This window comes from Aethalodelphis obliquidens, unplaced genomic scaffold (genome assembly GCF_003676395.1).
Source record: "Aethalodelphis obliquidens isolate GAN/ISIS:26980383/991018 unplaced genomic scaffold, ASM367639v1 scaffold38, whole genome shotgun sequence".
Classification (NCBI taxonomy): Eukaryota; Metazoa; Chordata; class Mammalia; order Artiodactyla; family Delphinidae; genus Aethalodelphis; species Aethalodelphis obliquidens.
The window spans coordinates 13,873,515-13,886,999 of NW_020837982.1; the positions used below are offsets into that span (position 1 = coordinate 13,873,515).

General features: G+C 43.2%; 1 protein-coding gene across 1 annotated transcript in view; it reads left to right on the forward strand.

Moving 5' to 3' along the window:
* Positions 1–13,485, forward strand: part of DNAH9 (dynein axonemal heavy chain 9) — a 299,454-nt gene that overhangs the window by 196,215 nt on the left and 89,754 nt on the right. The window contains exon 49 of the mRNA XM_027131074.1: positions 9,222–9,482. Coding sequence (XP_026986875.1) covers positions 9,222–9,482 — 261 coding nt within the window. The remainder of the gene's footprint in view (positions 1–9,221; positions 9,483–13,485) is intronic.

Sequence of the window (13,485 nt, forward strand, 5' to 3'; positions counted from 1 at the left end):
ACTCTCACCCACTGTGCCACCAGGGAAGCCCGCCGCAGGGTTTTTTGATCCTCCTTTTATCCTATTTTTAGCCCTTTGAATGGGTGGGGTCTTTGTGATTAGGGATGGAATATTCACTGGGGGAGGGTTGAAGGGTGGCCTGGATGGCACCAGGTTGCATCAACTCCCGGTCCTGCCCATTTGTCTCCTGAAGCCACAATACATGCACTCTAAGAGCTGTTTTCCCTTAAATTCTACCTTACTAGTCAAGTGCCACACGTGAAAGGTCGTACAGAGTCATCAGCAACCTGTGCATTTTTATTGCGCATGGTCTGCAGTTTTCATGGTCAGAGTTTCTTGTTCAGATGCTACGCAGTTTCTGTTTTAGATGCCATTCCTCCATGCATCATGGCCTCATTAAAAAGCAAAACAAGGAGGTGATATTGCCCTCTGCCTAAGGCCCGGCCCTGTCTTTCCTGCCTCACCAGAAGCCCAGCCGAGTTCTCCAGTGGAAGTGCCCATCCCCAGCTGCAGTTTGGCGCTTCCTCTCACTGGCACAGGAATCCCCTGAATCTCCTCTTCTGTCTTTCTGTTTATCACCTCTTCCTTTTCCTCTACTTTCTTTTCCTCTCCAACACATAGTCCTTTCATCATCAAAACCCGAAGAGATGAATGGCTGGGAGAAATGGTTGCAGGGTTATACCAATTTTCTTATGTTTCTTGTGTCTTACCATGTAATCTGTCAAAGAGCCATTGGAATCTAATTTCTTAAACAAATCCTGTCTCATATCATGCGTTCCCTCAAATGTTCCTAAGTGGTTGGCCATCAGAAGAAGGCCCCTGTTGTCTTGTCCTTGTTTTGTTTTTCTACTTACTCTTCCAAATGGAACGAATCTATTTCAGTTAATTTACTGTCCTTCCCTTGAGAGCTGGGGACAGCTCTAGCGCCTTCTCTGCCCTGCTCATGCCCATCAAATATTGCTGGTCCCTCAATGGCCCCTTTTTGTGCTCTGCTTACCAGCCGCAGAGCCGGCCTCTCATTAAGGCAATGAAATTTCATGCATTTGCACAATTAAACTAAAATTGTAATCAATTTAATTCTTGGGCATCACATGTTGCTCTAGATTTCTAAGCCTTTCATTTACTGTCACTTTCTCAGAGCTCTGCCTTTGGAATAGCTCTATTGAACTTCCTCCTTCTGACTTGCCCTTTCTCCCTACTTCAGTTTCTTGATTCATAGACGTAATGTATCTAAAGGATTTCCGTTCACTTAGTGGGATGCAATGAGCCCTTGCAATCTATACACGTGGAATTTCTTCTGCTCGGGAAATTTTTCTTCTATTATCAGCTTTTGCTCATCTGGTCGGGCCTCTCCTCCAGGAGCAATGATGAACTAGATGGGTTCCTTGTGCTCCATATCTATTATCTGCTCCCTCATTGCTTTCCATCCCTTTGGCCTTTTCCTCTACATTCTAGGAGAGCTTTTCAAGTTTATCCTCAACAATACTAATCTAATCGTGGGCAATATTGCTTCTGCTTCTTAGGCTTCCAGTGAAGACTTCAACTACACTATTACATTTTCGATATCCCCACAGACCTTCCTCATCTCATCCTTTTCCCTTTCCAACGTTGCTTTTTTGTTTCAGCCTATTTTTCTGCAACTATATCACAGAAACCATTCTACCGATGATGCCGAATAGCTTTTCTGATGTCTTTTCTAGATCCAGTAATGGGTCATTTTCAGAGCTGCGTTGCTCATCATAGTCTTCTAGATGCTATTCCTTTCTTTGTCCTGTATTTATATAAAGACATTTTTTTCCCTTTGTTTACCTCCCAGCATGGTGAGATCTGTTCAAACTCGATGTTTGTCAACAAATCGTATGTGACAATTATCTGTGATGCTACTCTCTTTCCATTAGTGTCATGACCAAACCCCCTTCTTAGAGCTACAGTACACAGATCCCAGTCCAGGCCCTAGCAGCTTACCTGGTGCCCACCTTTGTCAGAGAAAGGTAGCGTCTTCTTGCCCCAATCCCTTTCTTGTTCTCTCAATCTCTGAACGTCTAGAAAACAGCAAAAGATAGAATCCCAGAATGCAGTACTACCAGATTTATTTTTTACCATCTCTCAGCTCTTCCTCTTCCTGTCTCCCCCAACCTACAGTGCCCTCAGAACATTCTGTATCCCCACCAGCCCCTGTTCCACCTCCTAGCCATTTATCCTCTGGGAATTGCTGGTCAGTCTGTGCAAAGGACAATTGCTGGGGAGCAAACAATGGGAAAGGAAAGGTGCTCTGACACTCACAGAGCAGTGCCCAGTATTCTGTCTTGTACAGACCCTGGGGCTTTGAGCAGACAATGAACGGAGTCTGTTTTCCTGTTTTAGGCAATCTCTGTTTAACAAGGAGAAGCCTGGTTATACCGTGAGGTGAATCCAGCTCTATCTGCCATAGTCGGTGGAGAACCCTCCCGAGTCCTGGCATCAGTCTGTTTCTTCTCCTTCTATCTTCTCTACTTGAATGAATAATACGTCTATCTACCCAGTTACCTACCCCGGCAACTGCAGTGTTATCTTAGGCTCCTCCCCTTCCCTCACTTCCCACATTTCAGCGTTAATACATTCTATAAGTTTTCCAAGTATCTCTCAGAGGTACTCTTCTTGCTGTGTCCCCCATTTTAGACACTTCTTACCCAGATTATTTCGATAAACTGAACTCTCAAGTGTCTCCCCCATCCCAAGCCTGCTTCACCCACATCCTCTTGCATCACCTATCAGCCAGACTCTTTGAGGTCACCCTTGACTCTGCTCATGCCTCTCTTTCTCTCACCACCTACAGCCAGTCCATCAGAAAATCACAGTTGGCTCTGACTGCCAACATGCCCAGAATCCCACTGCACCTCCTACACTGCTACTACTCTGATCTGAGCCACCGACATCTTTTACTTGGGTAGCTACAATACCATCTAACTAGTTTGTCTGCGTCCACTGTTGCCCCCTGAATAGTCTGTCATCAGCTGAGCAGCCAGAGTGAAGTGATCAATTTAAAGCACAGGTATGTCACTTTTTTGCTTAAAACCCTGAGATGGCCCCTATTTCCCTCATTACAATGAGGTTCCTCCCCAGCCCTGCCCTGTTAACTCTCAGACCTCATCTCCTACTGTCCCAACCCCACGGCATTCCTCTTGAACCTCACCCCTTCTTTGCTCTTTCCTCAGACACTTCAGGCCTTTGTACTGGCTGTTCCTGTCCCTGGGATGCTCTTCCCTCTAATATCCACTGAAGGCTTCCTCCCTCATCTCCTTCAAATGTCACCTTCTCAAAGAATCCTACCAGATGACCCCATTTTAAATTGCGACCCCACACCACTCCTGATCCCCTTATTCTGCTCTACTTTATCTTTTCCCCATAGAATTTGCCCCTCTCTAACAAATTATATAATTTACTTTTCATTATATTTATGTTTTGCGGTCTATCTCCATCTGTTGGATACAAGCTCTATAAGAACAGGGATCCTTGTCTGTTTTGTTTGCTGATGTATCCCAAGTGCCTAAAACAGTGCGTGGACAGAGCAGGCACTCAATAAGTATTTGTTGAATGAATGAATTAATTAATTAATTAATAACATTCTACTTAGTCTCCCTGACTATATTCTGACAGCACTCTAGACCAGCACTATCCAATAGAAACACCCTGCAAGACATAGATGCAAATTTAAATTTTCTAGTAGCTGCATCAAAAAAAGTAAAAATGAAGTGAATTTTATTTTAATTATATATTTTAGTAGTATATAATTTTATCACATATTTTAGCAACATTTTATTTAACCCAGTATATCCAAAATATTATCATTTTAACATGTAATCAATGTAAAAAAAGTTGTTAATAAAATATTTTCCCTTTTTTTCTACAAGGCTTCAGAAACTCATCTGTATGATTATACTTACAGCGCATCTCAATTGGAACAAGCCACGTTTTAAGTGCTTGCAGTCTGGAATGCTGCCAGAATACAGTAAGAGAGACGAAGTAGAATGCTACATTTTAAGCCACGTTTTAAGTGCTCATTAACCACGCGTGGCTGGTGGCTGCCAAGCTAGACAGCACAGCTTCAGACCAACCTCTCTCCTGCTCTTAGCGTGATCTTTGTTCAAACCACAAGTCTGAGTATTCTCTTCAGTAGGCCTTAATGATCTAGACATTGCAGTTCAGATTCTCTGAACTTTTCTGGAACTTTTTAAATTGCATATAGCTTCACTCTCCTCTTCCTCTTTTCTACTACCCTGAAGTCCAGCACTACTATTTGAAGTTCCCCCCAAACTCCACAGCTTGCTCACATCTCTGTGTCTTTATATACGCCCCCACCTTGTCAACTTGTCACTGTCAAGACCTAAAAATATTTGATAGCTCCCTGCCCAGAAGCCCTCTCTAAGCTCTGAGCAGTATACATTCCCTTCTCTGTTTTCTCTATGTTCCTTGAATTATTCATCCTTTTTTTGAAAATTGAAGTATGGTTGATTAACAATGTCATGAATTAATCCTTGAAATATGTTTCTTCTCTTGCATATATCATGCCATACTGTTATCAGTTCTTCAAGGGCAGAAATCAGGATTCAGTTGCACATAGAATGTGTTCTATAAATGGGTAGATGGGTAGATGATAGATGGATAGGCAAATAAATGAACAGGTTCTAAAATCACCTACAAGTTCAGAGAGTGGGTAGAGAATGGGTCTTTTGCAATTCTGTCACCTGATGTATATTCCAAACTTATTGATGGTTATATAATGATGATTCTTCTTGTAAAAATGGTATCTGGGGTGCCTAACTCTGATATAAACCCTTCATCTGGAATTATTCCTTTGGTAGAAAAGGACAGAAGTACAGCGCCATAAATCTTGGTATAAGGGTAATGACTTGAATTATATTCTACGGTATCCTTCTACCCAATTGTGACAGCTTTTGGTGTACATAATCTGGTAGGAGTAGGCTAAATGGATCTTACAGCTCAGGCTCAGACAGACCCTGAATTTATTTAGCAATAATAGTAGTATTGGAAGTAGTAATAATGACAATAATTAACAATCGTATGGTAATCTAAAATTTAATAAACTTTAGACTTATAATTTCATGCTTTGATTCAGCTGGTCAGAATATAACTTTATTTTTCCGTAACTGAGTTTAACTTAGCTCTGGGTCCATCTTTTTTCCTTTAAGAGTAGAAATCTCTTAATTTTGCATTTCAGGTTGACTTGGTCACTTCAAGTTAAAAGTCAGTCTTTGGAGGGCAGTCAGTTCTCTCTTGTGACACAGTCAGAGCCCCCCACTGTGACTGGGGCCTCCCTTCCTCTCTCACTGGCGACCTCGCTTCTGTGTCTAACTCCAGTGGGTTCATGAGGAAGAGGGTCTGTTGGCCGGAAGAAGCGTTCGTAGATGGTGGCCCGTAGGCCACTACCAGTTCCCTGCAGAGAGGATTTAATCCACAAATCTGTCTATCTGGAAACTTTTAAGTTCAGTTTATCTTGGGATTTAAAATAATCTCAGGCCACCTGAAGTTGACAGTTAATTTGTGATGATGTATTTCTCAAGACCCTTTGGTTGCAAGTGAAAAAAAAAAACTAACTCAAATTCACCCTACAAGAAAAAAAAAAAAGATGAAAAGATGGAAAATACAGCAGGGGAGGGAAGGAGAAGAGGAGAGAAAATTTTGAGATTGCATTAGATATCTATCAGGGCCCTTTCGATGGCAACTAACCAAAATCCAACTAATGTTGGTTTAGACAAGACAACAAAACAAAATTTTTAAAAGTGGATTGGGACTTCCCTGGCAGTCCAGTGGTTAGGACTTCACCTTCCAGTGCAGGGGGTGCAGGTTTGATCCCTGGTCAGGGAGCTAAGATCCCACATGCCTCACGGCCAAAAAACCAAAAAAAGCATGAAACAGAAGCAATATTGTAATAAATTCAATAAAGACTTTAAAGATGGTCCACATCAGAAAAATCTTTTAAAAAGTAAATTAAATTAAAAAATAAAAAACAGAAAAAAAATGGATTGATTCATATAACTGAAAAGTGAGGGATAGAGTTTACTTTGGACAAGACTGGTGCTGCATATTCACTAGATGTCCCTGTTCAAGCGGGCAACCCCCATGCCTCTGAAACCTCAGATTAGTATTCTGTCTGCTTTGCTTCTTTACCAGTATTTTCAGCTAAGTTCCTGGGTTGGCTCTGATTGACCTCTTTGGGTCATTGGTTTGCCCATAGTTGAACCAATCTCTGTAACTTGGATACTCTCATTGGCCAAGCCAGGATCCATCACAACCACCAAAGTCAGCTTCACCCAAAATACAAAGACTTGCGAAGGAAAGGTCTTCAAAGGAAAATCAAGGTATGTTACCAAAACATAGGGTTTTTTATTATTATTAAATTATTATTATTAGGCAGGCAAACCTAACAGATATCTACTATAGATGGAAAACATCTATATCTAAGAGGAAATTTATTATTTTTATTATTAAAATTAATAATTATTATTATTAGGCAGGCAATTATTTAAAATTATTATTATTAGGCAGGCAAACCTAACAGATATCTACTATAGATGGAAAACATCTATATCTAAGAGGAAAGCCTGCTTGAAGTCCAAATTCATATCAGAAGGTGTTGGGTGACCGTATGGATTCTGAGTCAAGAAGGAAGATATCTCCAGGCCTCCTCTCCTCAGTGGAGTGTTTTTGGCGACTGATTATCCTGGATTCCTTCTCCTTCTTCTGGAGCTCTGGGGGGAGGTCCTGAGAAGCTTGGCCTCCCTCCGTAACATCACGTGCCTGGACCTCAAAGAAGAGAGGGTCTCTCACCACTATCCGGTCCTCACTGGACTCAGTCAGCATCCCCCCACCTGGCACATATGGTCAATAGTCATGGGGTCGGCAAGACTGAGAGAAAGGGTCTCATCAGTATTGGTGACACTTTCCCTCTTAATCCTCCTACCCAGGCGTGGGAGTGTCTAAATAAGAAGAGACCCAGAATATGGCTCGAATACTTTGAATAAGGGAATAAAGGAAGACAAAAAATTTAAGTAACCTATTTCAATGTCCTGTTCTACTACATAAGAGCCATAAAATGACCCTGAGTTGTGCTTTCTCTGTAGCTTTGTGGGGAGCAGCCTACTTCTGACTGGTGGGACCCTCATGTCACTCCACGTCACAGCTTAAGAGCTATAAAGCTCCCATCCATAGTGCCGGTAATGTGAGCCTGAGGTCATAAGCCAAATCTGCAATCCGTAAAACAAACAACAATAACAACAACAAAAAAAAACCCACTTCAATTTTCTCAAATCTCCCAAGATTTAAAAAGGAACAAAAAGTTACTGGTGTGTTTGCTGACTGGAGTGATTATGTGGTTCAATCATTTTGATTTACAATTGCATCTTTGTCCTTGTAGAAATAACTCTCTGCAGCTGAACAACGGGAGGTGGAAATGGATTAACCTTCCAATGCGGGAACATAAGACGAGTTCTAGGGAGCAGGCCTTCATTTGAGGTTAATGCAAAGTCTCCAGTTTCTATGGATACACAAAATTAAAGAGCGTTCTTTTTTTTCTTCTGCCTTCATTTTCTTTTCTTTCGATCTGCCATGAAAAGGGATTATCAGAAGCTTCTAAGCCTCCGTTTTATTTTTGTATCATAAAGCACTGGGATCTGTTTGACGCGTTCCACGAGCTCTGAAGTAATATTTGGTTGTTGCGTGAAATAGACTTCAGGAAAATGAGGGACGAGAGGTCATGCTGCAATGTAAAGTTTATGGGCCATATTGCAAGTACAATTGGCTTTTTTACTTTCCAGAAATAGATGAGTCTTCTCCTTGCACATGAAAAAGCCATGACTTAGGCCAACGATTCTCAAACCTAGGCGGGCATCAGATTCACCCAGAGGGCCTGTTAAAACACAGATCTCAGGGCCCCATTGCCAGAGTTTCCGATCCAGTAGGTCCAGAGTGGGCCGGAGAATTTGCATTTCTAACAAGTACCCAGGTGATGCTGATGTTTCTGGTCCAAGGACCACATTCTGAGAACCATCACAGTCTACTGAACACATAGAAAACCATTCATCCCTCCCTAGCTGATCAGGGAAATAGAAGGTTTCCTGAGAGCCAACATCCCCATCACTTCATTACTGCCTCCAGATGCACATGAATATGGAGGCTGGGCAGGGAACCCAGGTGGTCAGGACCATCGGAATCCTTGCTGTCCCATTTCAACCTGGTCATTGATTTCTTGAAAGGATTGTGGAAATAGATGAAGACGAACCAAATGAGAACACTCAGAGGCTCTTTGTTCAGAGCCTGCTCTAGCAAGGGCGTCAGCCACCACTGTTCGCACTTTGGCAGAGACACAAAGGCAGGCAGAGGAGTGGGAAAGCTTGATAGTGGGAAGAAGGGAACGTTCCTGGATGAAGGCTGTTGGCCCTTGGAAGCTGGAGGAGGGCTGACTGGAAGCAGGGCACCCTGTGTGATTGGTTAGGGGTGTGTGTTTGAATTTCTCTCATTGGTCCTACGTTGGAAGCAGGGACAAAATTAAGAAAGTTGTCAGTTATTAATCAAGTCCTGGCCATCTGGGGCTGATTGTTACAGAGGTTGTTATCTGTCTTCCTGGACTGTTACTTGGACAGTAATCTGACTTCCTACAAGTATGACCTATAGCAGGCTGGCTTCCTGAGCTGGTTATTGTAGATAATGGGCTGGTTTCCTGGGCTGGTTACTGTGAGTTCTGATTCAGAGTTCTACTTTTATGGTCTGGTCACTGTCTGCTCATATATTCCATCTTTCAGGATGCACAGTGGACACTCATTTTTATAGTTTGCTAAATCCTTGGTGTGTTCCACATTGGCCAATTTCAATTAAAGAATGCCTGGTTTTTATTAAGGGCCTACTATGTGCAAAGTATTATGTTAGGCATGTGAGGTTTTGTAAAATATAGGCACCAATGTCAGTGAGAAGCAGCCTATGTCATTTGGGCATCAAGGAGAAAGGAAGGTCAGGGCATGTGTTGCTTAGAATCTTCCACCACATTTACTGCAGAGGGGAGAGGAAGAGGGAGTCCAGGGTTCCTTTTCTTTCCCAGGTCAGGGAGCTTGGTCCCAGCTGAGATCTCAGCTTTTCACCTTTGCATCAGGAGTCGGCATTCTTCTCTGCTCTGCAGGGTCAGACCCCCACAGTCATGTCCGAATAAACCTGCTGCTTCTCTGCTGCAGGTGGATGATCTGAAAGCCAAGCTGGCTGCCCAGGAAGTGGAACTGAAACAGAAGAATGCAGATGCAGACAAGCTGATTCAGGTGGTGGGCGTAGAGACAGACAAGGCAAGCAGAGAGAAAGCCATCGCAGACAAGGAGGCGCAGAAGGTGGCCCTCCTCACGCTAGAGGTGAAGCAGAAGCAGGAGGACTGTGAGGAAGACCTGGCCAAGGCAGAGCCAGCGCTCACGGCGGCCCAGGCAGCCCTCAGCACCCTCAGCAAGGTAGGAGCCGCGTCTGCGTGCTTGCCTATCCCTCGGGGGAGGAGCAGACTCTCCTGTGACCCAAAGACAACCTGCTACCCTCCTGTTCCAAAGAGACACAAAGGCAAAGTCGGGAGGGCTTGGCTGGGACCAGCTGTCACTGGTTTATTCATTAAGCAAATAAACGTTTATTTAAGCTGACTGTATGTCAGGATCCACGAGCCACCAATGAAATCCAAGAGACGTGAGTGTGAGAATCAGTCAGGACAGGAGAGGCCAACTGGTCCAGCCTCCTCGCTTCACTGATGAGAAAGCCAGGGCCCAGAGAACTGACTTGCCCAGAGTCACAAACCTCAATGTTAGAGCCAGGCTTGAACTCACATCTTCAGAATCCAAGCCCAGAGATCTTCCAGCTATGCAGTCCATGGTCATTTTACCCATTATGTACTATAGGACACATGAGCCTTTTAGGACCCTATGAAAATATTTAAGATATGAGACTAAAAAGATGTCGTCTCCAAAATATGAGGAAAAAATTCTACAAAATCAAACTTAGCAAGTATTCAGGTGTCAACAGCATGCAGTTGTGTGTCAACTAAATTCAGCTCATATACATGACCTTTTGGTGGGACAACCATGACTCCTGAGATGCAGTCATAGGCAGTTTTATTCTGGTTCCCTTTAAATGTATTCTGTGTGTGTGGAGGAGCATGTGGTTACTACTTCTTCCTTTTATAGTTTTCACAGTTAACCTTCTTTCCTATTTGGATGACCATGGCTGAAGGGGTAAGGGAGGAAGGCGGAAAAGGGGGCAGACAGACCCATGTCACCAGGAGTTGGCATCAGAGAGGGACTGAAAAGCTGACCGTTTATCGGGATGCTCACATCAGCTCTTTGGAGACCCTCCGCCAGTCACGGGGATCTTTCCCTGCAGGTTGCTTTCTCCCCCTTCTCATGAGGGTCTAGCTATTCACTTGCCCATCACGTGGATGACTTACTTGGTCAAGGTCTAAGACAGCCTAAGCGAGGTGTGCCGTGCCAGCAGTCCCCTCTGCTCCTCGGGGACACCTGAGCCTCCTTTCTCCAGGCAGGCTCTGAGAGCATTGGCCACCCATGCAGTAAATTACCCTAGTTCCACTGTCAGGGGACTAGCCTGGTATTCTCATCCTGTAGATTTCTGGGGTGTAGGTTAGATCCCAGTCCACTGTGTGATTCAAATTGTGCGGGAAGCGTTTAAGCTCTCTGAGTGGTCTCCTTAAAGCCCCCTTCTCTCCAGACTTGATGTGAAGTGCAAATGCCCCCCATCCTCTCTTAAAGGCAGAGTGGGTGGGACTCAGCAGCAGTTCTCACTAAACATTCTCTCTTAATCTTCGATCTCCTGACTCCTTTATACCCTCAGTGCAAGGGAAATGTTCAAGAGTCAAAACACTGTGGTCTATTGAAACCTCCTTTTATTAGTTCTGTGTAGCCAACTCACACCTCACTTTGGAAGGAAGCATCTCTTGACTTAGGGCCTCAGACAATCTGAGACTGAACTGGGGACATTGTAAAATCCTGTGACGTATACTTATGTATAAAATGTATTTAATGTGAGATTAAATACTAAATGCATCTTAGTATTTTTTTATGATGTGGGGTGAAAAGTCCCTAAAAGGAAGGACCTAGAAAGGCCTTAAGTGGGCCTCTACCCTAGAGAACACAAGATTCCTCCAGGAAAGTTTTGGGTATCATCAGGTGGACGGGGAATCGGAGGTGTAGCCCAATTATGCTACCACTTCTCAGCCTGAACCTGTTAATACAGCCGGGTCTGGGTCTCCCTGACCCCCCAGTAGCATCATCTCAACCGCCAGGCCTTTGATTAGACATCACTTCACTGCCGCAACCTAGGATTCCCTCTCCTTTCATCTCACTCTGTCTAAATACGACCCATATTTCAAAATCAAACTTACATTCGAGATCAGTCCGTCCTTTTTCTGATTTCCAGAGCACAAAAGAGAGACCACTTTATTTATTCACCCTCTTGTAAGTGCTCATTGATCATTTCTTGCCAAGAAGACTGATGTCTCTCATAAGATCTTTTGACACAGGGATTATATTTTCTAAGATGAGCTGAGTCCAAATCCTGGCTGAACTATTCACTGCGTGTGGCTCTAGGAATGATTTTTTCTTCTCTGAGCGTCCGTTTCCTCACCTGTAAAATGGAGGTAATAGTAATATAGTCCCCATCAGGTTGTTATAAGGATTCAATGAGATAAGTTATGAAAAGTAGCTAACAGATGGCAGCCATTCAATAAACGGTTGTTGTGGTTGATGATGTCGTTATAACAGTGTTACCTCGTCTGTTTCCACAACGCTGGAAACAGCAAAAGCCCATAAATACTCTTGGTTAATTTGTTGGCTGATTAGTTAGTTGATCATTGTTGGTAGAAATAATCACATAGAGATGTAACTCATGGAAGTAATGGGATAGAATTCTGAAAATAGCACTGGATTTGAAGTCTAGATATCTCTGCCACAAAGGGAGTAAAACTCATTTTTAATGAGTGCCTACTATGTACCAGGCAACATGATAGGTGCTTTCTTCTAACTGGCTGTGGAGCCTGGCACTAGTCACTGAACTTCTTAATCCCTCACCTTCTTTCCTCTATTACAAAGAAAGGGGCAAATAGGAATTAATGGGCTCTTTCTCTCACACTCTCATCCAATCTATTAGCAAGTTCTATCCATTCTACTTTCAGAATATATCTAGAATTCAAATGCTTTATATCATCTCTACTGCTGTCACCCTGGTCCAAGCCACCATCGTATCTTCATTGGACTATTGCAATAGCCTCTCACTTGGCCTCGCTGTTTACAGCCTTGCTCCAGCGCTGTCTTTGCCCATTGCAGCTGTCTGAGTGACCTTTTTAAGACAACAGTTTGACCACATCATCCCTCTGTTCAGAACCTTCCATTGGCTTCCCATCATATTCAAGATTAATTGACATAGGTGTATGGGTTTATTTCTGGGCTCTCTGTTCTGTTGATCCATATGTCTGCTTTTGTGCCAATACCATGCTCTTTTGATTACTATAGCTTTGTAGTATTGTCTGAAGTCTGGGAGGGTTATGCCTCCTGCTTTGTTCTTTTTCTTCGGGAAAAGAATTGCTTGGGCAATTCTGGGTCTCTTATGGTTCCATATAAATTTTAGGATCCATCATATTCAGAATAAAATCCAAAGTTGTCACCATGGCCTGCAAGGCCCTACATGATTTTGCCTGGTTCATCTCTTCTACTATACAGTCTACACCCCAGTCACTTCTCTTCCAGTTGTCACTCCAGTCCACCCACACTGACCTTCTCACCGTATCTGAAACACTTCCAGCACAATATCAGCCCAGGGCCTTTGAACGAGAAATTGCTTCTGTGTGGAATGTCTTCTCCCAAGTATCTCCATGGTTACCTCCTCTTTCAGATATTTGCCTAGAAGTTTACCTTATAAGGAAACAAACAATGAAAGTATTTATTAATTTCAGAAAAAAATTAAAGGTATGCAAACAAGAAAATATAACCCAAGATAACCAATGTTTATAATCGTAGTCATGTATATACTGAATTTGAACTAAAATTTTGATGTGACCAGAATGGGGGGAGGACCTTAGGGGAGAAAAGAGGGCAATAAAAATAAATAGTCACACTCTACAATAGGAAGTCTTTCAAGAGCATCTAAAATGAAGTACATAGCAGCATCAGTGTATCCATTATCAATAAGGCATGAAATCTAAAAGGAATGATGGAAGAATTTGTAAGCGGTGGCTTCTGGAGAGCTGGAGTTCGGGGGAGTGGGCATGTGTTTTGTTCTCAGCCTAGTAGCTCTGAACTGTGTGTGGACTCCATTAACAGAAATGAAAGTTTAAAATTTTCACTGGCTGGAGAGCACCTAAAAGGGCATAGCTAACCACCTGGCCAGGTAGGAAGTAGGGAAGAGAAACCCCGTGACACAAGGGCCACAAGGATGAGTGTTTCACTAGATGGACCAGGAGGT